This window comes from Aaosphaeria arxii (assembly GCF_010015735.1).
Source record: "Aaosphaeria arxii CBS 175.79 unplaced genomic scaffold BU24scaffold_2, whole genome shotgun sequence".
In the NCBI taxonomy this organism is placed as follows: Eukaryota; Fungi; Ascomycota; class Dothideomycetes; order Pleosporales; genus Aaosphaeria; species Aaosphaeria arxii.
This window is the reverse complement of record NW_022983475.1, coordinates 4106886-4131360: the sequence shown is the minus strand read 5'-3', so window position 1 is coordinate 4131360 and position 24475 is coordinate 4106886. Positions and strand designations below refer to the sequence as shown.

The 24475-nt window shown below is 46.9% G+C and overlaps 11 protein-coding genes across 11 annotated transcripts; 6 read left to right on the top strand and 5 right to left on the bottom strand.

Annotated features, from left to right (window-relative positions):
• The first annotated feature begins 186 nt into the window (after positions 1-186).
• Positions 187-2439, top strand: BU24DRAFT_419586 (uncharacterized protein). Its single transcript, XM_033527255.1, has 6 exons — positions 187-461; positions 542-760; positions 827-1247; positions 1308-1444; positions 1503-1581; positions 1647-2439. Exons 1-6 carry the CDS (start codon positions 374-376, stop codon positions 2311-2313), a joined length of 1611 nt encoding a protein of 536 aa, XP_033388327.1. The 5' UTR covers positions 187-373; the 3' UTR covers positions 2314-2439.
• Positions 2440-2828: 389 nt separating this feature from the next.
• On the top strand, positions 2829-4049 carry BU24DRAFT_419585 (PEP phosphonomutase-like protein). Its single transcript, XM_033527254.1, has one exon. The coding sequence runs from the start codon at positions 3190-3192 to the stop codon at positions 3988-3990; it is 801 nt and encodes a 266-aa protein (XP_033388326.1). The 5' UTR covers positions 2829-3189; the 3' UTR covers positions 3991-4049.
• Positions 4050-4111: 62 nt separating this feature from the next.
• On the bottom strand, positions 4112-5620 carry BU24DRAFT_387164 (uncharacterized protein; the record flags this gene model as incomplete). The annotated part of the gene is made up of 2 exons (XM_033524956.1): positions 5263-5620; positions 4112-5206 (listed from the first exon to the last, which is right to left on the bottom strand). Exons 1-2 carry the CDS (start codon positions 5377-5379, stop codon positions 4112-4114), a joined length of 1212 nt encoding a protein of 403 aa, XP_033388325.1. The 5' UTR covers positions 5380-5620.
• Positions 5621-8327: 2707 nt separating this feature from the next.
• Positions 8328-9067, bottom strand: BU24DRAFT_477075 (uncharacterized protein; the record flags this gene model as incomplete). Its single annotated transcript, XM_033532959.1, has 5 exons — positions 8951-9067; positions 8777-8873; positions 8614-8726; positions 8496-8566; positions 8328-8358 (listed from the first exon to the last, which is right to left on the bottom strand). The coding sequence occupies exons 1-5, from the start codon at positions 9050-9052 to the stop codon at positions 8328-8330; spliced, it is 414 nt and encodes a 137-aa protein (XP_033388324.1). The 5' UTR covers positions 9053-9067.
• A 416-nt stretch (positions 9068-9483) lies between these two features.
• On the top strand, positions 9484-12095 carry BU24DRAFT_419584 (uncharacterized protein). Its single transcript, XM_033527253.1, has 7 exons — positions 9484-9678; positions 9745-9845; positions 9904-10160; positions 10223-10408; positions 10465-10733; positions 10782-11482; positions 11551-12095. The coding sequence occupies exons 1-7, from the start codon at positions 9613-9615 to the stop codon at positions 12041-12043; spliced, it is 2073 nt and encodes a 690-aa protein (XP_033388323.1). The 5' UTR covers positions 9484-9612; the 3' UTR covers positions 12044-12095.
• Positions 12096-12756: 661 nt separating this feature from the next.
• BU24DRAFT_448354 (uncharacterized protein) lies at positions 12757-13800 on the bottom strand (the record flags this gene model as incomplete). Its single annotated transcript, XM_033530880.1, has 2 exons — positions 12757-13730; positions 13782-13800. The coding sequence occupies 2 exons, from the start codon at positions 13798-13800 to the stop codon at positions 12757-12759; spliced, it is 993 nt and encodes a 330-aa protein (XP_033388322.1).
• A 1154-nt stretch (positions 13801-14954) lies between these two features.
• BU24DRAFT_406584 (uncharacterized protein) lies at positions 14955-15272 on the top strand (the record flags this gene model as incomplete). Its single annotated transcript, XM_033525771.1, has 1 exon — positions 14955-15272. The coding sequence occupies one exon, from the start codon at positions 14955-14957 to the stop codon at positions 15270-15272; it is 318 nt and encodes a 105-aa protein (XP_033388321.1).
• Positions 15273-16741: 1469 nt separating this feature from the next.
• Positions 16742-17519, bottom strand: BU24DRAFT_477073 (uncharacterized protein; the record flags this gene model as incomplete). Its single annotated transcript, XM_033532958.1, has 3 exons — positions 16742-16998; positions 17057-17321; positions 17468-17519. The coding sequence occupies 3 exons, from the start codon at positions 17517-17519 to the stop codon at positions 16869-16871; spliced, it is 447 nt and encodes a 148-aa protein (XP_033388320.1). The 3' UTR covers positions 16742-16868.
• Positions 17520-18133: 614 nt separating this feature from the next.
• Positions 18134-19139, top strand: BU24DRAFT_439880 (uncharacterized protein; the record flags this gene model as incomplete). Its single annotated transcript, XM_033530337.1, has 3 exons — positions 18134-18312; positions 18367-18713; positions 18756-19139. Exons 1-3 carry the CDS (start codon positions 18294-18296, stop codon positions 19137-19139), a joined length of 750 nt encoding a protein of 249 aa, XP_033388319.1. The 5' UTR covers positions 18134-18293.
• Positions 19140-21085: 1946 nt separating this feature from the next.
• On the top strand, positions 21086-22125 carry BU24DRAFT_439879 (uncharacterized protein). Its single transcript, XM_033530336.1, has 2 exons — positions 21086-21210; positions 21265-22125. Exons 1-2 carry the CDS (start codon positions 21125-21127, stop codon positions 22010-22012), a joined length of 834 nt encoding a protein of 277 aa, XP_033388318.1. The 5' UTR covers positions 21086-21124; the 3' UTR covers positions 22013-22125.
• Positions 22126-22721: 596 nt separating this feature from the next.
• BU24DRAFT_477057 (GroES-like protein) lies at positions 22722-24228 on the bottom strand (the record flags this gene model as incomplete). Its single annotated transcript, XM_033532957.1, has 3 exons — positions 23433-24228; positions 23068-23373; positions 22722-22826 (listed from the first exon to the last, which is right to left on the bottom strand). Exons 1-3 carry the CDS (start codon positions 24081-24083, stop codon positions 22722-22724), a joined length of 1062 nt encoding a protein of 353 aa, XP_033388317.1. The 5' UTR covers positions 24084-24228.
• Between the last annotated feature and the right edge of the window lie 247 nt (positions 24229-24475).

The following is a 24475-nucleotide window of genomic DNA, read 5'->3' as shown; positions in this document are numbered from 1 at the left end:
GTGTTTCGAAAGCTCTCGGAAAATTTTTCAAAAATCTTTCGACTATAGTGGGCCAGGTGTAAACTCATGTTTACAAAGCTTACGGAATATTTCTCCAGAGTCTTTCGACTATAGTGGGCCGGATGCAAATAATGACACTTAAAAATCAGGGTTGACTGCAGCATGGGCCAGTGCAATGCGGAATGCCTCCGTACGGAGTTTCATGGCTGCATGGCGTTCTTGATGACTTTGTAGCAGATGAAAGATGGTTGATAGCCAGATATTCTTAAGAAGCATGCATCTCTTCTATTCAGTTGTCCATTTCCGTTTACTTCTTGAAGACATATATACTCAATAACACCACATCACACATAATTACTCCAGAGCTACCACAATGCCTGGCAAAACGAGTCAATGGAATAGCAATGAAATTGTTGGTGATGAGAAGCTGGTAGATGTCGTAGACTTGGCCATTGTTGGAGGTAAATTGTCACTCGCGAAGCAACACACTGCCTTGCAACTCATAACTCTCACCTATGAAACTTTCTAACACCACTATTAGCTGGTCCAACGGGTTTGCTTTCTGCCATACTGGCTCGACAACTTGGGCTCACGGTATGCATTCTCGACGCTAAGGAAGGCACAATACAGCATGGAGGCGCAGATGCTCTTAACCCACGTACTCAGCAGTATCTTGAAATTGCGGGCAATTTCGAGAAGGGCGAGCATGAGCACGAGAGTATATTGGACGATCTTCTCAAGAAAGGCATCAAATGCAACAGTACGATTTTTCTTTCTTTTCTATCGTCTTGGTCGGCAAGTACATATGAAGCTGACTTCGCCTTAGCAAGTTCAACATTCGCGAACGGTCAAGTTGCATCACGTCAAAGTGAATGGTGGAATTGTCTAACACACACCTTTTACAGCAGCCTTGTAATGATAGGGCAGCCATACATCGAGCGGCTATTCTTATCTCGTCTCGATACTCCTGTTCACTTTTCAGAGCCGGCTCTGTCGATATCTAATAAATCCTCATCCGCAGGTGTAACGATCAATACACACAAGCGAACAGTGAACGCAAAGTACTGCATCGCAGCGGATGGTGCCCGGAGCTTGATAAGAAATGAGCTTGGCATCGAATGGGAAGGTACGAAGCCGAACATGGTATGGACAGTGATAGATTGTTGGATCGAGACGACATACCCCATCGCGAAAGAGATCGTATCGCTTGAACTTGATGGGCAATGCCGCATGGCTTGGATACCACGGTAGGCTTGCAATAGGGCCACGATGGATCCTCTTCATCAATTTGACTGACTTTGCCATAGTGAACGTGGTATGCAGCGATTTTACCTTCTTATGGACGGTGATACGGATCAAGATAATGTGCTGGCAATGATTCGGAAACACATGGCTCCGCACCCCGTTGACATAACTCACGTGGAGTGGCTTAGTAAATTCGAAAGTATGTCTCGTTCATTTCACATTACTCACAATTGCTCGTTAATCTAATACCAAACCAGTCAAAGAACGAGTTGCAAGTTCGTTCGTTCATCCTTCACCGCAGGGACCCTTTATTTTAGCGGGCGACTCTGGGCATGTGTAAGGCACTCATTCTCCAAGTATTACCCTTTTTAGACACTGACCGGCTTGTTTTTCTGGTATAGACATTCGGTAAATGGTGGTCAGGGCTTGAATACCGGCCTTGCCGACGCATTCAACTTGATATGGCGCCTATCCCTACTTGTAAAAAATCCCGACCTGCCAAATGCCTCCAAAGATGCGCTACTCGGCAGCTATGAGCTGGAACGAAGGGCGACCGCAAAAGAGGTTGTCGACGTCGCCGCTCAACTTGTTCGATCGACAGTAACTGAGGCCAGAACTTACGTCGATCTCATTCACAAGAATTCCGGGTTCATTACGGGAATGGGTGTGAAGTACACTGGGCTGGATTCGCCCTTGGTCATACAGTCACAAAGAAGTATTTTTGAAGCTGGATATCGTTGCCCCGACTTATGGCTTCAGACACCAGGAGCATATGGCGCGTCCAGGTTGTACGAAAAGATCGTTTATGGGCGATTCACCTTGCTTATCATTGGAGACTCCCCGGCGTCGAGAAACATCACGAGTGGAAATATCTTGACAACGTTTCAATTGAGGCCACTGAGCAGGAAGAAGGAAGATAACGATGAGGAGTTCTTTGGGTGTGCATTGGTCAAGGAAGGCGAGTCATACGCTGTCTTAGTACGACCAGATACATACATAGCCCAAGTTGGAGAAGTGGAAGAGCTCACGGCATACATGGATGGTCTTCTGCCAGGCGTCAGAGAATAAACGCTGGGAACAACCACATGCTGAAAAATTGAATGCTAGTACGTATGATATTGTAGTATCCATGCAAATCTAGTCTTAGGCGTAAATCTTCGTTCGAGCGCATATACATATTCGATCATTTTGAATCACCGTGAGAAGTTTTAAGGCTCGGAAGGTTTCAGCGTTCTACTACAAATACGATGTATACGAGTTTCGCAAAGAGAACGAGCCCTTCAAAATAGCAGAACAGTAACCTTGAATCGCCCCAAGATCCAGGCTGTGAAGGTTTCTTGGAGTAAAGCAAGAATGTAGTCAATTGGTACCTTGTGGTCAGTAACATCACCACGGATAAGGGACAGGCATCTCAGGCTCTTGCTACTTAAGGCCGCTAGTAGCCGCGACTGGATCCAGTGCGTGTTCTAATATCCATCAAAGTAATATGGAACTGCATTCAAGACTATGTTATTAACCAACAAACAAAGGCTAGGTAACATCTATTTGATGTATGTACAGTGTATTATATGCTAGTTGATGTCATCTGATTGCCGAGTCCCCGATGTTGTGAGTGGTCACATCCAGAACAACCTGCCGACGCCGCGCGCTCGGTTTGTCGGCAGTGCTGCTCATTCGTGACAACAGTCTCGTTGTGTACAAAGAATTACGGAATGTAAGCGAAGTCGGATGCTGCATTATAGGTGAGTCACTACTTACAAGTGAGGAATCGTCATATCCTTGAAGGCTTGCAATATAAGACGTATGCCTCATCTCTCTTCAGTTGTTAATACCAGAATCTACACTTGCTAGTACGCCCCGCAACAAGGCACGCTTTCTTGCTTGAACCGTCATTCCGTCGTCTCCGAAATCTCTCTAGCAAGACAGACCCGCGTCTCCTGCAATATGTCATCTCCACAAAACGAGTTCGCAAAGACTCTCAAAGCACTCCATCAGCCTGGAAACCCGGTGGTTCTCACAAATGTTTGGGACGCAATCAGCGCCCGCACCGTAGCCTCCATCCCGGAAACTAAAGCTATCGCAACAGCGTCCTACGCCGTTGCCGCGGCCGCCGGCCTCCAAGATGAAGACCTCACACTCGAGGTCGAAATAGCTGCTGTGCGAGCTATTGCGCCTGTTGCGAGAGAGTTCAATAAGCCGCTCACCGTGGATTTCCAGGACGGGTTTGGCGAGCGCTTGGAGGAAGGACTAAGAGCTATTATCAAGGCCGGAGCGGTCGGAATTAACCTGGAAGACTATGGAAGAGAATTATCTGATGGCAAGGGTGGCCTTTATGATGTCTCCGTTGCTCAAGATCGTATCCAGCGTGTCCTAAAGATTGCGGCGGAGGAGGGTGTGCCAGACTTTGTTATTAATGCGAGGACGGATGCGCTCCTTGAAGGTCGCCCCCTTTCCGAAGCCATTGAACGCGGCAAGGCTTTCCTTGCTGCTGGAGCGCACAATGTCTTCATCTGGGGTGGCAGGGCGCGAGGTGGGTGGTCCAGGCAGGAAGTTGAAGAAGCGAGCAAAGCATTGGGTGGGAGGTTGAATGTTAGTCTGCGTAGAGTTGTCTCTGGGGGATTGACCGTTCAGGAATTGTCGGATATTGGGGTCGCTAGGATCAGTGTTGGTCCACAATTGATGCAAAGGACGCAAGCAGCGGTCGCAGAGGAGATTGCTAGCATCCTGAGGTCAGATAAAGTGTAATGCTCGACGGGTCAAGAAATGCGATGTTTTCAATTGTTACCAAATGCTTTCCAATGATCCCTTCTAATCTATATCTATCAAGCTAATTAGCCAGTCTATCGTGATGTGAGAATAATCAAATTTACATGACACCCTCGATCTGTATCTCGGGTATCGTCGAATTGGCCGCGGCCCCAAATGCACTCCATCCAGCTTGTACATATGCTTTCCTTCCCCCAACGACCAGTGCTACACTGGATACTGCGACTAAATTCAATGATTTCGCGCAGTTTCCAGTAGGACACACCTTGGCCAGAAGAGTCAGAAATATACTCGCAAGAACCTGAGGGTTCTTGAGCAAAGGCAATGCAAACAACATCACTGTCCACAGAGCCCAAAGCTTCCATGTCAGTTTGTCGCTCTTTAGATCTCTTAGCATCCAAGTTCTTCCTGCAACCAACCCTCCCAGACCCACGGTCGCAGTATAAGAGCCAATACCAAGTCCGAAGAAGGCCGGGCATACGATCGAACAGATGATTATCGGTAACGCAACGCTCAATCTGACAAGCTCATCTCCAAGCACAATCGGCGCGGATCGACGCCCTCGAGACCTATCGCCCTCTGCGTCTTTGATGTCACAGATATGTTGAGTCACAAACATTACCATTGTGACTAGTGCAATCCATTGCAGCCCTTTCGTCGTGATGGCATGTTCGGGTCCTGTCATGACGCGCAGTGCCGCGGAAGAGAAGAGTCCATAACCCACGGCGATCAAGAAGTTTCGAAGAATCCAATCTTCATCGCAACCCTGCAGGTCGTTGTACATCCATGTTGCTGTGAATAGAAGAAGTGCCTCTTGCCAACAGCCCATGGACCAGCTCAGAGCTAAGACAACCGGTATTCCGACAAGAAGAAGACGGCGCGTCGCGTCGATGGAGATTCGCCCACTAGGAAGCGGCCGGTGTGGTTTATTGATCTTGTCTTCCTCAACAGCGGCCGGCGATCGTTGATTGGAAATGTCGAAGATCAGCAAGTTGGCCCAGACTATCATAAGCGCAGCTGGAAGCTTGCTCAAGACCTCAAGAATGGACGGATTGGGGTTCGTGGTTAGAATTGGACCTGAAAGGGCACCAAAAGTTGCAAACAGCGTCGTTGGTATAGCGAAAGTGTGAAAATCATTGGCGGTGAAGAGATACAGCGTATGCATGAAAGCTCGAAGTTGACAAAGCATGTTGAACTGAAGAGGGCATGAGTTGAGGGGCTTGCATTGTGTTTTTTTCGCAAGGGACTTACTGTGAACTGAGACCACGTCTGGCTACCGCATTGTGTCGGAACGGACATTGCGTCTTTCTCGGAACGATATGTGACTTTTGCGGCGGAACCCTTGACCCCAGATGGCTTTATGAGCATGTTCTGATTAGAAGTTTCTCATCTTCAGAGGTGCCATGCCTCCTTTTATGTTTGTACACAAACGCATCAAATTGGGCGGTCAGCTTAGCTAAACCGGGCAAAAACCAATGCATTTCCATAGTGTTGATGCACGCCAACCATGTAAGCTGAGGCAAATTCTACGAAGTACATAGTCTCTTTTGGTGTTGTTCTTGCAATATAGTGGATTAAAATCGGGGTGTTCGAATCTCGAACGTGATGCTACAGAGCGTGACGGTGTAGCCCAACACACTAGGATGCGCCACCATCGTTGGCACCTCGTGTTAATGCCTGCTAACAAACGGAGCATGGCACCTGGGAGCTGAGAGTCCCAATAGGTACGAGCTAAGCAATGCGCTTACCGAGTGCGATACCAATCAGCAGAAACGTTGGCATGTCGCACCACATGGGGCAACTTGTAGGCTATTTCGAGCATACTTTAACGGCTTCTGTGGCTGGCGAAGAATGTCCAGCGGCTTCAGCCTCAGGCATTTCCAGGAGGCTCGCATACAGTTCCTTGATCTCGATCCCGTCGTCGACTATGGTCGGTGAAGAGCGTTAGACTAATCCATGGATAATAACATGGATGACTAACAGCAGGCTGTGCAGCAGTTGCTGTATTCTGCATCTATTCATTAGTTGCTTGTCACTTGAATATGCATGTATTATGTGGTGCAAATTATCAAACACACCAAGCGAAGCCTTAACAAAAATTGGATAGTTTGATGCTGTTGACCAAGTTGAAATTTCATTCACATGATTGGTAGTCGTATCGCGGCGATGATCTCTTGTATGATCACTGGGCGTTAAAAGTTGCATGTGCACCTAAGTAGTACATACGTACATAAATGCTTTACTCCGTACATGTACGCACGCGCAAGTCCAAGTACAGTGCATTCGGAGACCGCGACCTGCAATGCAGTGCAGTATGCATGCAGGCACGCTTTTGGGCCAATGACATCTATCCCACCCAATTCCTTCTTTGCGGAACAACGCCTTACCTTACTCGATACATGCGGCAACACTCGTGAATAAAATTCTTAATCATCTATGCTGGCGCACATAGTGGTTCTTGTCTAGGATGAAATGGGTTAGAAGCCGTGTTGGAACCCTAGAACATACAGAGAAGAAAGCATTATCAAACCTGTCTATCTAACTCAAATCCGTTATTTGAATGAAGATCGAACAGGACTCGGCGAATCCTGAATAACTGCAGCGCATCCATTTTATTATTAATGGCGACAACACGCGAGGCTCTCAGGGTAGGATCCTGGCGGAATCTCGCTACTGGAGAACCGTGTCGTGTGCCGCGTTCGTGATTCCTTCAGAGATAAGGCACGTACCCATCCACAGTTATCCTCACGACTATCATCTCCATACATTCGCCTGATAATCCTAACAATATCTTTGTGGAGAAGTTCGACATCCAATATAAGGCAAGAGCTTCATACCCAGCGGCTAGGTGACCAAGATTGATACATAAGACTTACGTCTCTGACGGTATTGACTCCGGATTTGTAAGGTCATTTTGCAGACACCAAAAATTTGCAGAAGGAAGCATCATGGCGCGCACCATCCTCAGATAATGAGTTTTGTGCAGTCGGTGGCGGATGATCCCAAAGGATCAGGCGTTGCATGTGGGCAAGGAGATAAAACAAGGAACAGAGTAATGTGAATATGATGCGATATTCGGGTAGGATCTAGTGTCCATTGGCATTCGTATTATATACCATTCAGGCCAACAGTTTAGAAAGGTAGAGTTTGAAGGAATGCCACTATAAGAAGACAAGAGTTATAGGTCGAATTCGAGGAACGAAGAGCTAATTTGATTACCCATGGGACTGTTTGAAGTTCGGTTTAAATGTTAAGAAGCATGTCGTGGTGCAACCTTAACTCATTGTTCTTTAGCCGTGCGACTGGAGGTTTTAAGAAAGAGTCCACCCTATATCATATCATTTTGGCATTCCTGATACACCAGTCGACATATTCTTGGAGGGATTTGGAGGTTTGACACTTCCTCAGTCGTGGCATTGGGTTTAGTAATGATTGCTACTCATGCACCTAAGCTATGCACTGCTTGGCAACCATGCAAATCGTCGTTTTGAAAACCTGCTGGGGATCGAATCGAATCCTAAAGCGAAGTGTTGGTTCCCCGGAGCCTCATTATGTGTTGAACGACCCGGGGAACGATTGGCCCGGCCAGTAACGAACTAATGCTGCAAGTCGTCTGTCCATCGAAACCCACAATTCGAACAGGGAAATACAACATTTCCAACCTGGAAATAGGAACCCCCAGTATGCATGGAACCCCGCAAAGGAGAACACTGTCAGTAGGGGGTGTTGGAGATCCATTTGGCGAAGGCTCGACTTCGCATAGATTTTCGGTGCTAGGAGTCAAAGTTCATTAGGCTTATTCCTTCGGACTTTGCATGTTCCTCCACTCCCAATCCCCTTCCGAAGTATAGCATCTATTCTTTCGCTTCTATTAGATTAGAGACTTTATTTCGCAAAGTGCTGAATGGTTGAAATTATCGTGGTCATAACGTGGTTGGTTGCTGACAGTGCAGTGCTGACAGCCTTCATGAGCGCCGGTATAGATTAACAATGACGATATTTACATCTGATGCATCTATTGATGTGTCGATGTATTAATTCAAGAGGTTTCATCATCAAACACGAAGTGCGTAGAGGTACGGTAACAATACTCTTGTAGAGCTATACCACAAGACGTCTTGAAGTAAACCGCAGTGCATGTTGAACTTGAACTTGAATTACGCAGCGCGCGATGAGATCTAGATGGGCTGTGAAGGAAACCTTTCAATGATATCGACGATAAAACCAACTAGCAGGAAGTGCCTTGATAGCTAAGGAAGAACCTTAGCCTGTCTAGGAGCTATTGTTCACGATTATTATCATCTTGGAATTTATCTTCATTGAACAATGGTGATCAGAACTATGATACTAATACTCGAGAGCTAACATATGACTTAAATTTACAAACTGGATGGCTAGACCAGAGCTCTAGAGCACCTTACGATTCATATGCCACTTCGTATATAGCTAAGACATTACCTGCAATGTCTATGTATTTTGCGTACCAACCATCTCCACGTGCGTCTGTTTTGTCTAGGCACATCTTACCACCCAGTCCAATGATTTTGTCATGCATCTATTTTTCTGGTCAGAATAACAAGAGACGTACCGAAAGCAACTTACTTCAGCAATACTGTCGACCAGAAAATAAGGGACCATGCCGATGCTTTTTGTCTCGCCTTGATTCGTGGCTGTCAAGGTATGCGAATTGACCTTGATGATTGCGCCCTCCACGTCTAAGTTCGAAGTTGGTTACCGTAAAGGGAGACAGAGTCGGGCGGCTTACATGCTGGCTCATCAATCTTGAAAAAGCTGACGAAATCCTCAGGTACATGGGCGGGATTCCCAAATTTCCATGAAGGGAAAAGAGACTTGTAGAATTCCTAATCCAGGGATATCAGCTTGGGAACTAAGTTGGGTTCAAAACGTAGTGCAAGGGTACATGAAACACGCAACCGACTTTTAGGGCCGAAACATCGTTAGCCGGTATTTCAATCCAGTTGATACCACCCTGGGCCGGACGCTCTTTAAAGGGTGATGCTATGTTCGTGTAGCGATACATTGTAGTTATGAGAACGCAATGGAAAGAAATCTTTATCTTGAATGAAAGGCCAGAGAAGCAGGCTGCCTCTACTTTATATGATTAATCCAAGGTCTACAATATGTTTTCCATTTAGTATTCACAATTCATCAGACCGTATAAACGCCTATCTACATCTTGGTCGGCAAAGTCAAATTGTCCGTTTCATCACCACAGAGGTATGGAATCTTTGTATCAATGTTTCTAAAGCGACTCTACGCTTCCCAGGCTAATGGAAGGCTGGTACCTCTTCTCTGTTCTAGCAGAGTATGTATTGGTCAGTTAACCGACAAGTGGAGTCAACCCATTTCGGACGGACAATTGTAAATGTCCGCCTCTCACGTGACAGCAGTGTCTACCCTTTTGAGCTACTCTACTCTACTCTGCTTCTGCCCAGCAGTTCTTCCTCCTCCCCACTCTCGTTTTTCATTAGTATTATATCCTCCCAGTCTTCTCTGTTATGATACGGACTTTCTCGACCCTTCCGTCCGCAACCGCCGCCTGTTGCTAATTTGTCAAAACTGTCTAACAATCATACATACATGGATCCAGTTCGGCCATCAGAGAAAGCACCCAAACTGGCCTGTAGTTCATGCCGACGACGCAAGGTGTGTATGAAGTTCGACAGGTAATGAACCAGAAGTAGTTTAGTTGCTTACACAATTGTGGAATAGGTTAGATGTGACCATTGTACACCTACCTGCGGCAACTGCCTGAAATATGGACAAGAATGCATATGGCCAAATAGACGGCAGTCTTATACCCCCCGTAAAAGGTGATCTCTCATGATGTATTCTAAGGCAGTGATTTCAAACCAACCTCTCATCATACAGGCCGTATCACAATCTGGTTGCGCGACTCGCCCAAATGGAAAGTTTAGTTCAGGAGCTTCAGAAGAATACACAACCTGAAACCCACCAATCGACTACCGAAGATGATAGCATAGCCGACCAGAGTGCGTCAACCACACCCAGTTCTGAGTCCGGTCGCAGAAGCCCAGCTCCTCTGGGAATGGGTTCAAATTCATCCCCACATTCAGGCGAACCTTTTTTCACCGGAGCTACAAGTGAGACCACGGTGGGCTCTACAGGTACTATCTCTAGTTCAAAATACTCTCTTTGAAATACTTACCCTTTACTTATTTGTCAGTAGTGGGTGCTTGTTCCATTTTCTCCCTCAAAGGCATTCGTAAGATCAATAGTCTCATTGGAGACGATACTTTTTCTAGGGTCATGCAAAGTCTCGAAATGCAAAACCTCCGACCTTATCGACAATATAGTCCATCTACTGGATTCTCTCCTGCCCCGTCAAATGAAATTGTTATGGCTTGCGTAGAAGGTACTGTCTAGAATCCGAGCGAAAGATGTATCAAAAGGTCGACTAAGTGTTTGCAGACTTTCTCACAACTCAAAACCATGACATCCGACTTTTCCAGGAGCATGAAATTCGCTCAGCCGTTCAAACATATTTTCGTCATGGGGAGTCCGACAACTCTGGAGCATACATGGCCATTAATGTCATACTTGCCCATTCACTACGAAAGGTTATTCGTACGTGTCAGATAGAAGAATACGAGAAATACATCCACAATGCAATGGGCAAGTTGTCAGAAGTTATTCTGAAAAAACCGACGCCGCTCCATATTGGCACATTGTTGTCCACAGTGAGTATCAAGCTTTGAAACGCAGCTGTAGTACTCTAATTCCTTTAGGTCCTATATTTTATATTCAGATGCGAGAATCACATTGCAATTACAGTTTTGGGAATGGCAGTACAACTGATTCTCTTATCGGGATATCACCGTATCAACAGCAAGTCCGGTCTCACGGTAGCAGAATCTCTCCACCGTCGCCGTCTTTTCTGGCATGCTTATATCGTGGACCATGACCTGATGCTACGTATGGGTAAGCCTCCACTGATCAACGAGGAGTTTCTTCTTGCGCTTCCCGAGGAGCATCCACCGGATGGCTATGGACTTTTCTATTATGGCAACAACATTACTGTCAACTTTTTCCGTCAACAAGTGTGCCTAGCTCAACTCCAGGGTAAAATCTTCTCTTCACTTTATACCAACACCAACTCTTTGTCAGTTGCAGAACTGGAAATTCGAATTGCTCAGCTTGATAAAGAACTTCAACAATGGTATAACAGCACTCCAGAGATGGTCCGCCCAGAACCCACTGAAGTACTAGTTGATGCAGACTACAGCCGATTAATGTGCTTGACCACGCTACACTTCGTATATTTTCAGCTTATAGTTGCGATCCATTCTGCTGCATTCAGGCTTTTTGCCGCGGATGAAGGAAATGATGCTGGGGAAGTGGTAATGCCAAGCGTAGCGCTGTGTGTCAGTGCTTCAAGAGCAGCTATTTCATTGCTCACATATCATCTAAGTGACCACCCGTTTGCTATGTACGTATCATTTACGTCCGGTTATTCTTTTCTCACAGTATAATCTGGCTGATTCATTCTCGTTATAGATTTCTACTCTATCAAGTGGCCTGGAGTACGGATATACTTTTCATCAGCATTATTCAAAACAAAACAACAAAGCGTGCGCACGATGATCTTCAGCTCATCAAGAGCATAGTGTCATTTTTTGAGACATATGATTCAAATCATCAGAATGTGTTCTCATACCACATCATCAGCGCTCTTGCTACTGTTGCATCCCGGGTGTTGCAAAAGGAATCAGAGCTATCCAGTGGCTCTCTCGAAAAGTCCTCGGTTGCATTGTTACAGCCAGCGTACTCGATCCCAGAGAATATGGGAACTAGTATTATGGAGGACAATTTTCTCCCAAATTTCCCGGAGCGTGCACAATCAGCAGGAAGCACATTACCGGGCGTGGGTCAAAGTCTCTTGGATGAAGCTGGCTTGACAAATGAGCATCAGTGGTTTACAGAGCTGTTAGATTGGCATATTCCGCTAGACTTCCAGTCTGAAGTTTGGAAAGATGTATCAAACCTTTAAGTATTGTGGTGTAGCAGGATAGCTGAGGCTATTCGGGGATCACGTGTCGGGGAATCATCTATCTACCTCCGGAGACCCATTAATAGAGAGAATTATCTACCTTTCCTACCTATTCACCGATTGCAGGTCGTCCTTGTGATGCTCCCTACTACAGAGGCGTCTATACACGACAGTATATAACTGTAGTAGGACTCTCTAGACTGGAAAGCCTATGTATTCTAATGCAAATAACGAAATCGACAAGCAACTCTATTTCGAAACCTCTTCCTCTTCTTCCTAGGGTTAATATTCTCATACAATAATACGTTTGAATCTATGGAATCAACCCTGCTATAAAAAACCTTGTCCATAAACCTACTTACCAAGGTAAGTCCCAGACCTATTGTTTCACTTAACCTGTCAGCCTATTACAAATACGCAAATTGTTATGTTCTATCAGCGTACACGCTTACCGGAGTGTTCTGACTACAGAGATTGCAGAACATAGTTGTAGAGGAAACATGATTCGAAACCAATAGCAATTGAAAATTTTCAACAATCTTGATTCCTGCAGTATTGTGCCAGTTTGTTGAGTCCGTATTGTTGTAAGCGCTAATTGAGACATTAGATTTATATCACAGACCAAGCCAATGAGACATTATAAACTATCCCTCTGGAATGCAGATGCGTTGAACGTTAAGGAATAAAGTATATCTTGGCCAAAAGAATCCAAATTAAAGCCCGATATAAACACCCATGCTCCCCATTACAGGATCCGGCTTTCCATTATGAAAGACCAACTGGTGAATGCTAGGATCATACTTAGCATCGGCCCAGAGAACATCGCCTTTATGAATTTCGCCACCATTCTTGCACATTCCTGCAGCTACTATATGCTGTATTGAGGCCTGATTGTTGTACAACTGTACTGACGAGCAAATTGGATCACCGTTCCTATACGCCGTCATGTTGAGCCCCCCGTCGTGCATGTGCCCCCCAACATCAACTAGCTGTCCGCTAATAGGTGACTCCCAATTTGGAGTACTATATTCGAACGCCTCGGACTCACTTTTTACCTCCACTTCGCCACGGCCGCAGCCCGTGACGTCCAACCATACAGCCCTAATCCCGCGATATTCTCTACCCTCTTCACTGTCTGCCGGCACAACTTCATATCGAACCACAATGTTGACAGTCTTCTCGGCCTGACCGTCGTTCATCAGCTCTACAACAGAATCCCAGGCATCGTTCTGGTCAATTTTATATCCCCAGGGCCCGATTGAATTCCATCGACGTGTCCATCTTTCATTGCCACCACCGTAAAACCGTTCCCCCATCTGAGGACAAACTAGGTCCGGCCGTGTAGGATTGAAGAGAATGATATGATGGAGCCAAATTCCCGAGTCCAGTAAAAGCTCTGTTCCATTGATGGCATCTTCTATAAGTGCATGAATCGCCACGATGTAACAGTCTGTACAAGGCTTTTGAATGTCAAAAAGCGTTTCTTCTGGACGTAGACTACGTGGCTGTGTCGTGAAAGGACCATAGGGGATGGATACAACAGATGCCCCGGGGGTGATTGCTTGTTCAGTAAGACGAGGCTCTACTGCTATGAGGGGTTTGCGATATTTTGCTTCTTGACGAGAATGGCTACGGCTGATGCTAAAGGGAAGCCCAATCTCAGCATGCTTGAAGAGAAAGACGGTAGCTATAAACGAAAGAATAGAAGTGAAGAGGAAGGTAAATGATATATGTGTACAATGTGAAATGTCTTTCATTGTTCATCGGCAAGCTCTTACGGAAGCTGTCAGGCGGGCGAATGCGAAATTTGTTCACCTCGAGCTCATTTTATACTTACGAGCTTTTACTATCTCCTGCAACACTAATCTTAGTATCACGGAGACCCCAGGGCAAAAAACTTGTTGGTAGCTGCTAATTTTGTTTAGACAATATCGAAAGACAATATCGGAACAAATGCAACGAGATACAAGGGGTGCCTTGAGCGGATTGGTCACGTCTGTGCATCTTTTACATGGAAATGGGCAGGATTTCCTTGAGAACGCACAGACGTGACCAACGCGTTCATGATGCCTACTATGCACACTACTCCTACCCCTGTTGTTGCGTATGAACGTCTCTATAGTAGTGGGTATCACAGGCACGGTCTGCATTCGGTGGATATGTGGGTTAGGTGGTACAATAGGTGGATAATGCATCGATCTCCCTGCGATCTCCCTCAGTTGCCCCGATCTCTCTATGCTCTGCCTAGTGCTTTACCCCTACATGTGATCTCTGAATGGCCTGCTAGTTATAGTTATACCACACTATACACGTTAAATGTAATCGTCTATATATCTGCGTTCTAAGAGAATCTAACTTTATTGCTCGAGGGCGTGATAACAGAGGCGTTAGTCGAATCCAAGTTAGTCAAAATTCGGGCAAGTGGAGCAAGATACACGCCGCTCTATACCCATTTGACATAGCATTCTACATCTCTAACTTCCGGGTATATCCAAGCTCGGTTCCCGGTGATTTTGATCACAGAAGAGATACCTGATTTCAAGTTCGTATTCATGCAGACAAGTGACTTCCGGGTTGAGACAATACGGCATGAACTGGAACTAAGTTCTACTAGTATTCTCAATCGGTAGATCTTATCACGAACATTCAGATACGCTGAACACTTGAGAACCTGCCCGCGGAGAATCTAGATTTCCTTGACTATTGATGAGATTGATGAAGCCGTGATAAGACTTCCTACGAATAAATTATTTCCTTCTGAATGTGGTCATCTCCTCCACCAATCCTTCAATTTCGATAATCTAACAAAGAAATCGGGTATAAAGTCAAGTCTTTCAGACTCGATTTTCTTCAAGCTCTCAGACTATCAATTCCCAAATCAACACTCCAACAAAGACTTACTCCAGTCAATATGCGTCTCGAACAAACCATCGTTGCGGGCGCCATTGTTGCTGCCTCGAATGCTGCGGCGATGCCTCTTCCAGCAACTGATGTTCAAGAGAGCACTGTTACGTTGAAGGCTAGGATGCCACAAGACTCTGTGAACTTGGCAAATATTCATCGTGACAATTCTGATGAGGTTGCACCCGAGTCCAAAAGTATTTTTGTCGAAAGATCTGATTTGAAAGATTTCAAGTACGTCTTGCTAAACGCAATCCTCAGATTGTGGCTAATACAAAGTAGGAGGGAGACTCCGAACAAGCCGATTCCCGGATGCATCGTCATGTAACTGAACCACAATTCAGAGCAACGTTGCACTATCTGAGAAAAATGTAAGCTGAGACAGAAGGCAAACTTGACCAGTAAGATTACTGACACATTGTAACAAGCATTTATTGGGGTTATGGACCTCCTGGTCAGTTTTGGCAGATATGTACGGAGTAATTAGGTATATAGCACAATCTGGTGGAATAGGTAGCCTAGTAATTAGAGGAGAATGATTAAAGCCCAAAAAGAGCCAAGAGCTTCTTTCACCAAACCGATTTCGAATTTCCCATTGATAAGCACGGATTTATTCGCAGCTTCATTTGAGTGTCTGAATTGGCTGTAAAACGGTATTAATTTATTGTTAACCGATGGTGGTGGGATAAGAATTTAAGGGTCCAGTGCGTGTATGGGTAACAGGGGGCGCTACAGTAGCACTTGCTGGCTGCGGCAGGCCCCGCATCCCGGTCGGCGATCACGGCGGTGCAGGCGCACGGGGCGGTTCAGGGTCGCGGCCAAGTGCTAGCCTACAAGCAATCGACCTGCCTAGTGATACATATACAGTCATACCTAAAGTACGGAGTATCTTTGTACAGTAGATAGACATCTGATAAACTGCCGAATCAATCTCCTTAATTCCCGTATCCCCCACGTCACCTTCGCCATTTGGAGTTGCCAGTGCGTACTCCTAAAAGGGGACTTCCCCCTTGAAACCAACGCGAAAGAGACGCACCCGAGAGACGTTAAGGGTTACTCCAGAACATAGAACCGAACTCCAGTGACTACACCCATACCCGACAACTGCACCGATCCCCCCGACAACTATAACTAACTACCCGACCTCGATGATTACACTCATCTTCGATACACATCAAGACTTCCTATGCCCCCATGCCATCTCCTTACGAATACGTTCAGAACACGACGTCCATGACTAGCGTCCGCCTGCCCAGAGATCACTGCCAGTTCGCCGACCACAAGACGCCACTTCAGGGTGGCACCGTATTAGCAACAACCAAATCCATACAGGGGCATTACCGCGTCAAGCACAGTTATCAGAACCCACAGAGATAGCAGGCCCCCTCACAACCCCGGAAACCCAACGTATTTCTTGCTATCTTACTATCGTGAGACGCGGAGTCGGCTTGTCTCTCCCCTAAGCGACCTTCCCCGCCACAGCTCCAATCCAGATTAGAGTCGCAGGAGCACGGGTTAGCGCCAGATAAACAAGCAAGAAGCATAGGAGCGGCTTAAGCAATCCGTGGATTGCAAAGACAGGCTAAGTGTCCGCAGGGTCAAAGTTTGTCTTCTGTAGCAGAATTGCTGGCACCAACATGCTCGCAAAAGATGGGATGGTCGGCCCGACTGTAGGGTTGGGAAACCATAGGAAGGTGATGCTTGCATGTCTTCTTTGCTGCCTCAATGTGCCTTAACATAATAAGCCTTCTCGCCCTTCCTGTAGCTCTGTGCGATAGCGCTCTCAAACTCCTCTAGGGTGGGGAAGGTTGCGCGCTTCCGCACACCAGCTGCCTTCAAACACTCGTCTATTGCCTCCGCAAAAGGTGTTAGGCCTGATCTTCATACTTAATTATATTCTTCCCTGTTGCTCATTCGAAAGTGTTCAGGATAGGTTCTGGAGGGGTAGATTAATGTTCTCAGTAGTAGGTTCACGCTGTCGGCGTGGAATGGGAGAACGATGAAATTGTGCTGGTGCTTTCCTTTTTCGGGAACAGGTAGACAGAACATTCGATCTTTGATCATGTTAGCATATTTTGTTGACATTCAGGGTGCAGCCCAGGGCAATCTGACATATCAACATCCTTCCACGCGACACTGAATTCAACACTTCCGCTTGCGCCGATGGTCCTGACGCCGCCTCCTTTACCCGACACCAACTCCAACGTCAATTTCTTGCGCTGTGGTATTGAGAAACTGACAGCCGGATCTATCTTCCATGCTTTTGTGGTAGAGTCGAAGAGAATCGCTTTATCATCTGCTGCCGGTGCTGCGCCGTTTGCCACGCCATAGCCGTTTGTGTTGTTGCTCTCGGGTTTGCGCTTCTTCGATGCAAATTCTAGGAGAGATTGCGAGGTTTAGTTTAGGATGTATGTGGAGACGTTGTGGAAGAGGGTGCTCTGCTTTGGGTTCTGGTCTGCAGGATATACGATGGCTAGCCAACGATTTCCGTATTAAAATGTTGTATGATCAGGGCAGTCTCACCTGTCGCCCGACCCTTGGCGCCCAAGGATATCCTCCTGTGGGAGTGCCCCATCGCTGTAAAACGATTAGCAATGTTATCGTTACGTGCATTAGATGAAGAAATGCAATCATCCATCCATATCTTAATCTCCATGATATATGGAGCGAATATCCAGATATATTCAGGGCTGTCCATAGGCTGGCGAGCCCAGAGAATATACCTGATTGGGTCTAAGATATCATCGTTCATGCAGTTTGTCTTGTTGACAAATCAGGGTGAATCTTATTGCTTCGGTGTTTGCATCCATAACACCATAATCTTTCAAAAATTAGAGACATGTTAATCGGCATCTTTGTCATATGGAAATATAGGAAGACTAAGTAGACCTTGTAGAGAAGAAAGCTGAATCCTCTCGCATGCAATCTGCATGGACCACCCTCATAGATCATAGAAGTCTGTGAGCAAGAATGGTATTACTATGATACTGCGGATGGAAGAACTTTGAGTGACCATTGGAGGTGAACGAGCTCGAGCCCGGGCCTGGAAGGGTGAAGGTGTCTATCACATAACTACGCGCCGTTGTTCCTTCCTCCTCTGCGGTGATGCCAGAAAGTCAACTCTTGGCGCGCCTCGCCCCGTTATTACCCTCTTCTGTTTCCTTCACTTTACTCTTCACTTCAGTTCATATCCACTCCAACTCTTCATTTGACACCTGTTCTGCGCCGTGTTACACTCAACTCTCTCTCGGAAGTTGCTCACTCTCTATCGACTTCATCCATCTCCTAAACAGTCACCTCTCCTTCAAGTCGCTTGATCAACGGAGCACTGTCACTGTTAAGGGCAAACATGGGTTGCTGGGGTCCCGGTAGGGCTTAAACATAATGATTCAACGTAAACTCACATACTGACCTAGACTCAGATCTTTTCCAATCTGATCACGACTATGATATAGTCAGTGAACTGACCCACGAAGCGGGGGTCTATGACCTTGAGAATGCAGAGCGTGCGAAAGCCTCCGCGGGGGACGAGATACATTACTCTCTCTATGCGCCTCTCTGCACCAATGTCCCTGCTGTCCGTCAGCATCTAGACGGGGGCGTGCTAGAGAAGTTGATCACCGAGAAAGAGAAGAGCCTGGCTATCGTTCCTAAGGATCCCCTTGCCAACTTCGGTCGCGATCCATGCTACGTTCTCGTCCTCCTTGGAGCTTGTGCCATGACGCTCGGGTGCAAGCTCCCGGATTCATACCTGACTTTGTTGAAAAAGGTGTACACCTAAGGTGGGCTCATGCCGGGCGCACTAAGGCAGATGAAAAAAGCTCTATTCGGATCAAATGGGTACAAGAACGGTGAGCCGTACGATTTTGAATCCAAGGATCTCGTCCAAACTGCCAACTCGATGGAAGACGAAGGCCTACCCACCATCGGTGGGTTCCAAGGTATGAACATGCCCGGACCCGGTGGCCTTTTCAGTACTGGTATGGGAGATTCGGAATCTTCCAAGATCATCAAGGAGTTCCGCGCTATCCGCAACGGCTCAAAGACCTGTGGAGGCTGTGGTGTCATTACCGGTCCGGATGGTGCGGCATTGTTGCGCTGCGGAAAGTGCAAGGAGCGTAGGTACTGCACTGTCCAGTGCCAGAAGAAGCACTGGAAGCTTCACAAGATGTGGTGTCAGACAAAGATGGACTGAACGATGGGTTTTATCATGGTCTTTTGATATCCGCGCAAGTTTCCACATGAATGCGTTCTCGCTCGCGGGTACTTCTACAGGACTAAAGGCATAGATATATCTGAACATCGTATGAAGGGAGATCATCAGGGCTTCGTAAGGCAGCATGTCGGTGGCAAGTACACAGAAGATTGTCTGAGGTACTCTGCATAACTCTGATAAATCAAATGAAATTAGTATAGTTCAGAAGCAGATATCCGATGCACAATGCTGTTAAAAATATAGATTCGATGTAGCTGACCCTTGCAGGCATTATAGGCGCCATGATCGATCCAACTCCACCATGATCGGCAACATCTCACAGTCTAATGTGCAGCTGTGCGGGCATGTCAGACACTCGACCTATGCCATTGGAGTGACGCAACGCCACTATGGGGGCTGAACACAAGGCTGAAAATTCAGTATTCCGGATCCTCCCCCACCATCTACACATAAGGCAGTAAGAACGTCCTACCAAAATCAGATCCAATGTAGCGACGACTCGAACGCCTCACTAACTCATTGTTGGCTTCGCTCGCGACCACCACGATGAGTATACGCGCAGCCTTCTTTGACTGCGTTGAACTCGACCACCGTGGCTACTCGGACGGAATCAGTCATGATCATTCCGCACCAGATGATTTGAGGTCCGCAGGACAAGACATGACTCCCCGTGTTAGCTGGCGACGGACAATGTGGACTCGCTTCAGACGATGGGATTATCCAGACTGGAAGATTGGCCTCTCCGTCGGCTTCTATACTTCTGTATTGGTCTTGCTCAGCAATATTATCCTCCTCTTTATTGGCTGTTTCTCCGCTGGGGGCATGATCGATGGTATTGGCACAGTCGCGCAGGGCAGACCTGATAGAATTCAGCGTCTAAGCACTACTTATCACATTTTCATTAACATCATGAGCACAGTACTATTGGTGTCAAGTAATTACGCAATGCAGATCCTGTGTTCGCCGACGAGGTTCGAGGTGGATGCCGCGCATGCACAGGGCATGATGCTGGATATCGGGCTTGTAAGCATGCACAATCTCAGGTTTGTGGCGAGAAGGCGAGCCATTTTATTTTGGATTCTTGCGTGCAGCTCGGTGCCACTGCATGTTTTGTGAGATTACCCTTTGCTCTGAGTGACAAAGTGTCTCGCTGACTTTATTGTGCTAGTTACAATTCAGCAGTATTTCAAGTCACAGCTGGCCAGGATTACGTCGTCGAAATGGCTTATGAAGGCGCTGAAGCGACAAAGGGATGGAAAAGGTTGGAGAATGATCAGTGGAGACATCTCTACGGCTCGCCATATGTTCCGGGCTATGGTAATCTGCGACTAGTTGTGACAGAAGTCGCCTTTGGGGTGTTTTTGCACTCCAATTTCACCTTCTCCTACGAATTACTCGACTACAAGGCTCCACGATACGAAACCTCAACCGGCCGCGACTGGAAACCAAGACCAGTGGCCAATAACAACATGATGCTATCATTCTCTATAGACCTCATCTCACAGAACTATTCGTCATTGCTGGTACAGGACTACCGCGCAACCACGACTGTCTCGCGCCTAGAAGAATTCTCACTTCCTTTATATGAACTCTCCAAACCGGAGACAGTGAGTCTTGGAGGTAGAGACGGCCCCTACCCTCTATGTTCCGATTTACCATGCGCCGACGGCGGAAAGTCATGTTCTCCAACAGCATGGTTGGTACATGAACCCCTTCGTATCGGCTACGCATTGGCACAGCCGGTTGAGCATTCAAGTAAAGTGCAGATTGGTCTTTACTTCATGTTAATTGTGATCATTGCAAATGCATTGAAATCGATTTCTATCTACTTGACAATGCGGGAGTGCGCCGATGGCCATTTAATTACCATTGGAGATGCACTTGCATCATACTTGGAAAATCCAGAGCAAGAGCCTAAAGATAATTCCATTTCGAACAGGATTGAACTGTCAAAAGTTCGTACGATGCGTCGGGGCCATCTCTGGCGTCACAAATCCACTCATGTATTCCGGCTTTTAGGCGGCGGCAGACTATGGTCCAGCCTTCTGCTGTAAGTATTTATGACCCTATTGCCGACCATCATTCAGCTGACATTAGTGTCTAGTCCGTTTCTAGCCTCTATGTGTATAGCATTGCTAGCTCTCTCCCTTCGTGACCCTGAACCCACGTTTTATTCCAGCTGGGGCACGTCCTCCCAGCTTCTGCTCCAGTTCACCCGGTCATCCTTCACTACGAAAGGTATCATCTTCACTGCCTGGTTTGCCAACACGCCCCAAGTATTGCTCTCTATCGCTTACTTCAGCATCAACCGTCTCTGCACCTCCATTTGCAGCGTTATCGAATGGAATAACTTCGGCCTCCACAGAAAAGGTCTCCGTGTTTCCTCACCTTCCCACCTCCAACGGAAAACCCACTTCCTCCAAATTCCCTGGCGCTGGTCCCTCCCACTAACCTGTACATCGGGCTTCCTACACTGGCTCCTATCGCAGACGTTATTCCTCGTCCGCTTCGAAAAGCGCAGAGTCGACGGATCGTTGTATCCTGATGAGTCGAAATGTGCATGTGGGTACTCACCGTTGAGTTTCCTCATCTTCACGCTTTGCTTTCTGGGATTGTTGCTGGTGCTGCTGTGGATTGTACTCAGGAGGGTTACGGCGTGGATGCCACCGGCGGGTCATAGCAGCTTGGTTATTAGTGCAGCGTGCCGGCCGCCTGATGAGGACATGTATGCGCACTGGGGGAAGGTCAAGTGGGGATTAGTAGTTAAGGGAGTAGGGTGCGAAGAGGAGAAGGTGTGGTGTAGCTTCACGAGCGGATCTGTCCGCCTACCTCTAGGCGTTGATGATGACTAAAAGGCAGAAGGGGAAGAATGAGGCACCCAGTCCAATGGTTCAATGAGATCAGAACAACCAATCAATCTGAATCATAGCAGACTGTATTTCACGATAGCTACTAGTGATTAGACTACGACAGCAATCGCAAGGCTGAGGGTAAGGTTGCCTAGCTACCATGTTCACCAGTCCGTGTGGCTCCTCTATCACTTTCATGGGGTTTAGCAAGCAGATCACATATCTTTTAGAGGATATGGCTTGCTCGTCGAAATGAAAGTCACTGTTGAAATTTTGTAACTGATTACTCGGTTGGAACTGTTTTATTGAGAACCTTGCTTGCCGATTTCATACATTGTGATTTGCTCCGCAAGTAAAGCGTCGGTTACTTCACAAATCATAGCTATAAGAATCGTGCATCCATTCGGAGCAGCTGTGACCACTTGGATATGTGTCTCACATTCTATGTACATGTGGTTTAGTATTTCTCTCCCACAGTCTCTGTCTTCTATTCATGCACCTCAGCATATTCCGCTAGACCACGGCTCTAAAGAATTCAAAACCGTAGAAGAGAGTAAGAAGCATACACATCACTTGGAGAGCTATCTTTAGGCGCTGCTGATGCTGCAATCAAGCCAGGCATAACGGGCAAGTGTGTAAGCAACGTATAAAATCTAATGGGACTCCAAGCAGTAGGCCCTGTGGGGTGCAGTATCGTAACCCTAGTTACCTCCTACCACAGCAAAATTGGCTTGATAGTTACTCCGCTCAACAGATCTGCTACAGCTGTGCTGTGTTCGTCCGACTGGACGGTCAGTTTTCGATCAACAATAACATGCTTCCACAACGGACCTACCAGATAGTATTTACTAAGCTTCTCGATAGGACTACGTTGTAATCTAGTCAGCGTAGTTCCTAAGAACATGAGACAAACTTACAATTTTCCTTGACGATACCACTCGATCATTTGCGGCACAAATGCTTTTGGCAGTGCATCTCCTTCGACGCAACCTCGGATCATAATGCCATACTAGGCGAGATTAGTATAGCATGTGCTTGAAGTAGTCCTCGTTTCTTACGTCTAACAGGAGTCCAAGGTCCAAGTCCAAGGTCTTCCCATGCATTAAACCCATGAGTATCAACTGGCCCTTTGCCTTTAAAGTCTTGATAGCTGCTTTGAGGAGCGGAACGACTCCGGTGGTGTCGATGATTACACTCACTCCGCCCGATGCTACCTGACGAATGGCGGCTACTAGATCGTCTATTAAAGAGGGCATGTCTGAGGTATCAACCAGGTGTGTTGCTCCAATCTCTTGTGCCAGAACTAGACGAGTCTGTACTCGATCGAGGGCAATGATTGTTGAGGCCCCTCGTATCTTGGCAGCCTTTTGAGGAATTAGCTTCTAAGTGTCTGCCTTCGAGCCAGAAGAGATTTGTGACCTACCATTATTGCAGCCATTCCGACACCCCCAAGTCCGAATACAGCGACCACATCTCCGGATTTGACATTTGCCAAATTAGTCACAGCTCCAGCACCTGTCTGATAAGCGCATCCCATTGGGGCAAGAATCTTCAGTTCATCTTCAGTCTTCACAATGTGCGATACATTCAGAGCCGACGTTCCCTTAACAATTGCCAACTGAGAAAAGCTAGATTGACCGAAGAACAGTCCGGCACCTGGCCCACTCGATGTTTCATAGACTTCAGGCACACCTAAAATGTTCCGAGGTTGAAACTCGCGGCAATATCCAGGTAAGTGATCTTTGCAAGCGCGACAATCGTTCTTGCCGCAAAAATCGAAGCTCAGTAGGACTTTATCCCCGGCTCTTAGGTGGGCGATGTTGCTTCCAACCCGCTCGACAACTCCGGCGCCCTCGTGGCCGACGACCTTTGGGTACCTAGCAGGGCCAGAAACTCCAGGTGCTAATTGGGACATGGTTATATCGGTATGGCAAATCCCAGAAGCGACGATCCTAACCAGAACTTCATCCGACAGGGGCGTACGTAGCCGGACGGTCTCTTTGCGCCACTGTAGACAGCCATCTTCTGGCGCTGCGCTCACGATAGCTGCAGTTGAAAGTAGAAAGGCAGACATTGAGGAATGGACTGAACTTTAGTCTCGGCCAAGCGCAAATCATGGAAGTACTTATTGTAGTGCGAAAAGGGCTTCTGCGGGGTTTTGTAGGGCTCGTACATCATTTGTGAATATTTCCCGCTGGCTCAATTCCGCAGACTTGCAGGCCACAATAGCGTAGGCTCAGTGAGGGAACAGTGATTCCAATTTGTCCACTGTCTAAAAATTGGAAAGAGACCAGGCCTCTCACTCATTCACGCCTGCAATCGAGAGACTTGGCAGCCTCATCCTTATCACTGGGAATGCACAATCCTCGCTATACGGAAGACATTCTCAGCCTGACTATTTACGGAATTACGAGTTATTCATCCATTCGATGAGAGTCATATTGGGTTGTCACTGTGGAGGTCTGG

Excerpts from the sequence above, each read along its gene's own strand:
- BU24DRAFT_419585 (XM_033527254.1), top strand. The coding sequence starts at position 3,190 with ATGTCATCTCCACAAAACGAGTTCGCAAAGACTCTCAAAGCACTCCAT.
- BU24DRAFT_439879 (XM_033530336.1), top strand. The coding sequence starts at position 21,125 with ATGCGTCGGGGCCATCTCTGGCGTCACAAATCCACTCATGTATTCCGG. Across the intron at positions 21,211-21,264 it reads CTATGGTCCAGCCTTCTGCT|TCCGTTTCTAGCCTCTATGT; the intron begins GTAAGTATTTAT and ends ATTAGTGTCTAG.
- BU24DRAFT_419584 (XM_033527253.1), top strand. The coding sequence starts at position 9,613 with ATGGATCCAGTTCGGCCATCAGAGAAAGCACCCAAACTGGCCTGTAGT. Across the intron at positions 9,846-9,903 it reads TCTTATACCCCCCGTAAAAG|GCCGTATCACAATCTGGTTG; the intron begins GTGATCTCTCAT and ends CTCATCATACAG. Across the intron at positions 10,161-10,222 it reads GACCACGGTGGGCTCTACAG|TGGGTGCTTGTTCCATTTTC; the intron begins GTACTATCTCTA and ends ATTTGTCAGTAG.
- BU24DRAFT_419586 (XM_033527255.1), top strand. The coding sequence starts at position 374 with ATGCCTGGCAAAACGAGTCAATGGAATAGCAATGAAATTGTTGGTGAT. Across the intron at positions 462-541 it reads AGACTTGGCCATTGTTGGAG|CTGGTCCAACGGGTTTGCTT; the intron begins GTAAATTGTCAC and ends CACCACTATTAG. Across the intron at positions 761-826 it reads GAAAGGCATCAAATGCAACA|CAAGTTCAACATTCGCGAAC; the intron begins GTACGATTTTTC and ends ACTTCGCCTTAG.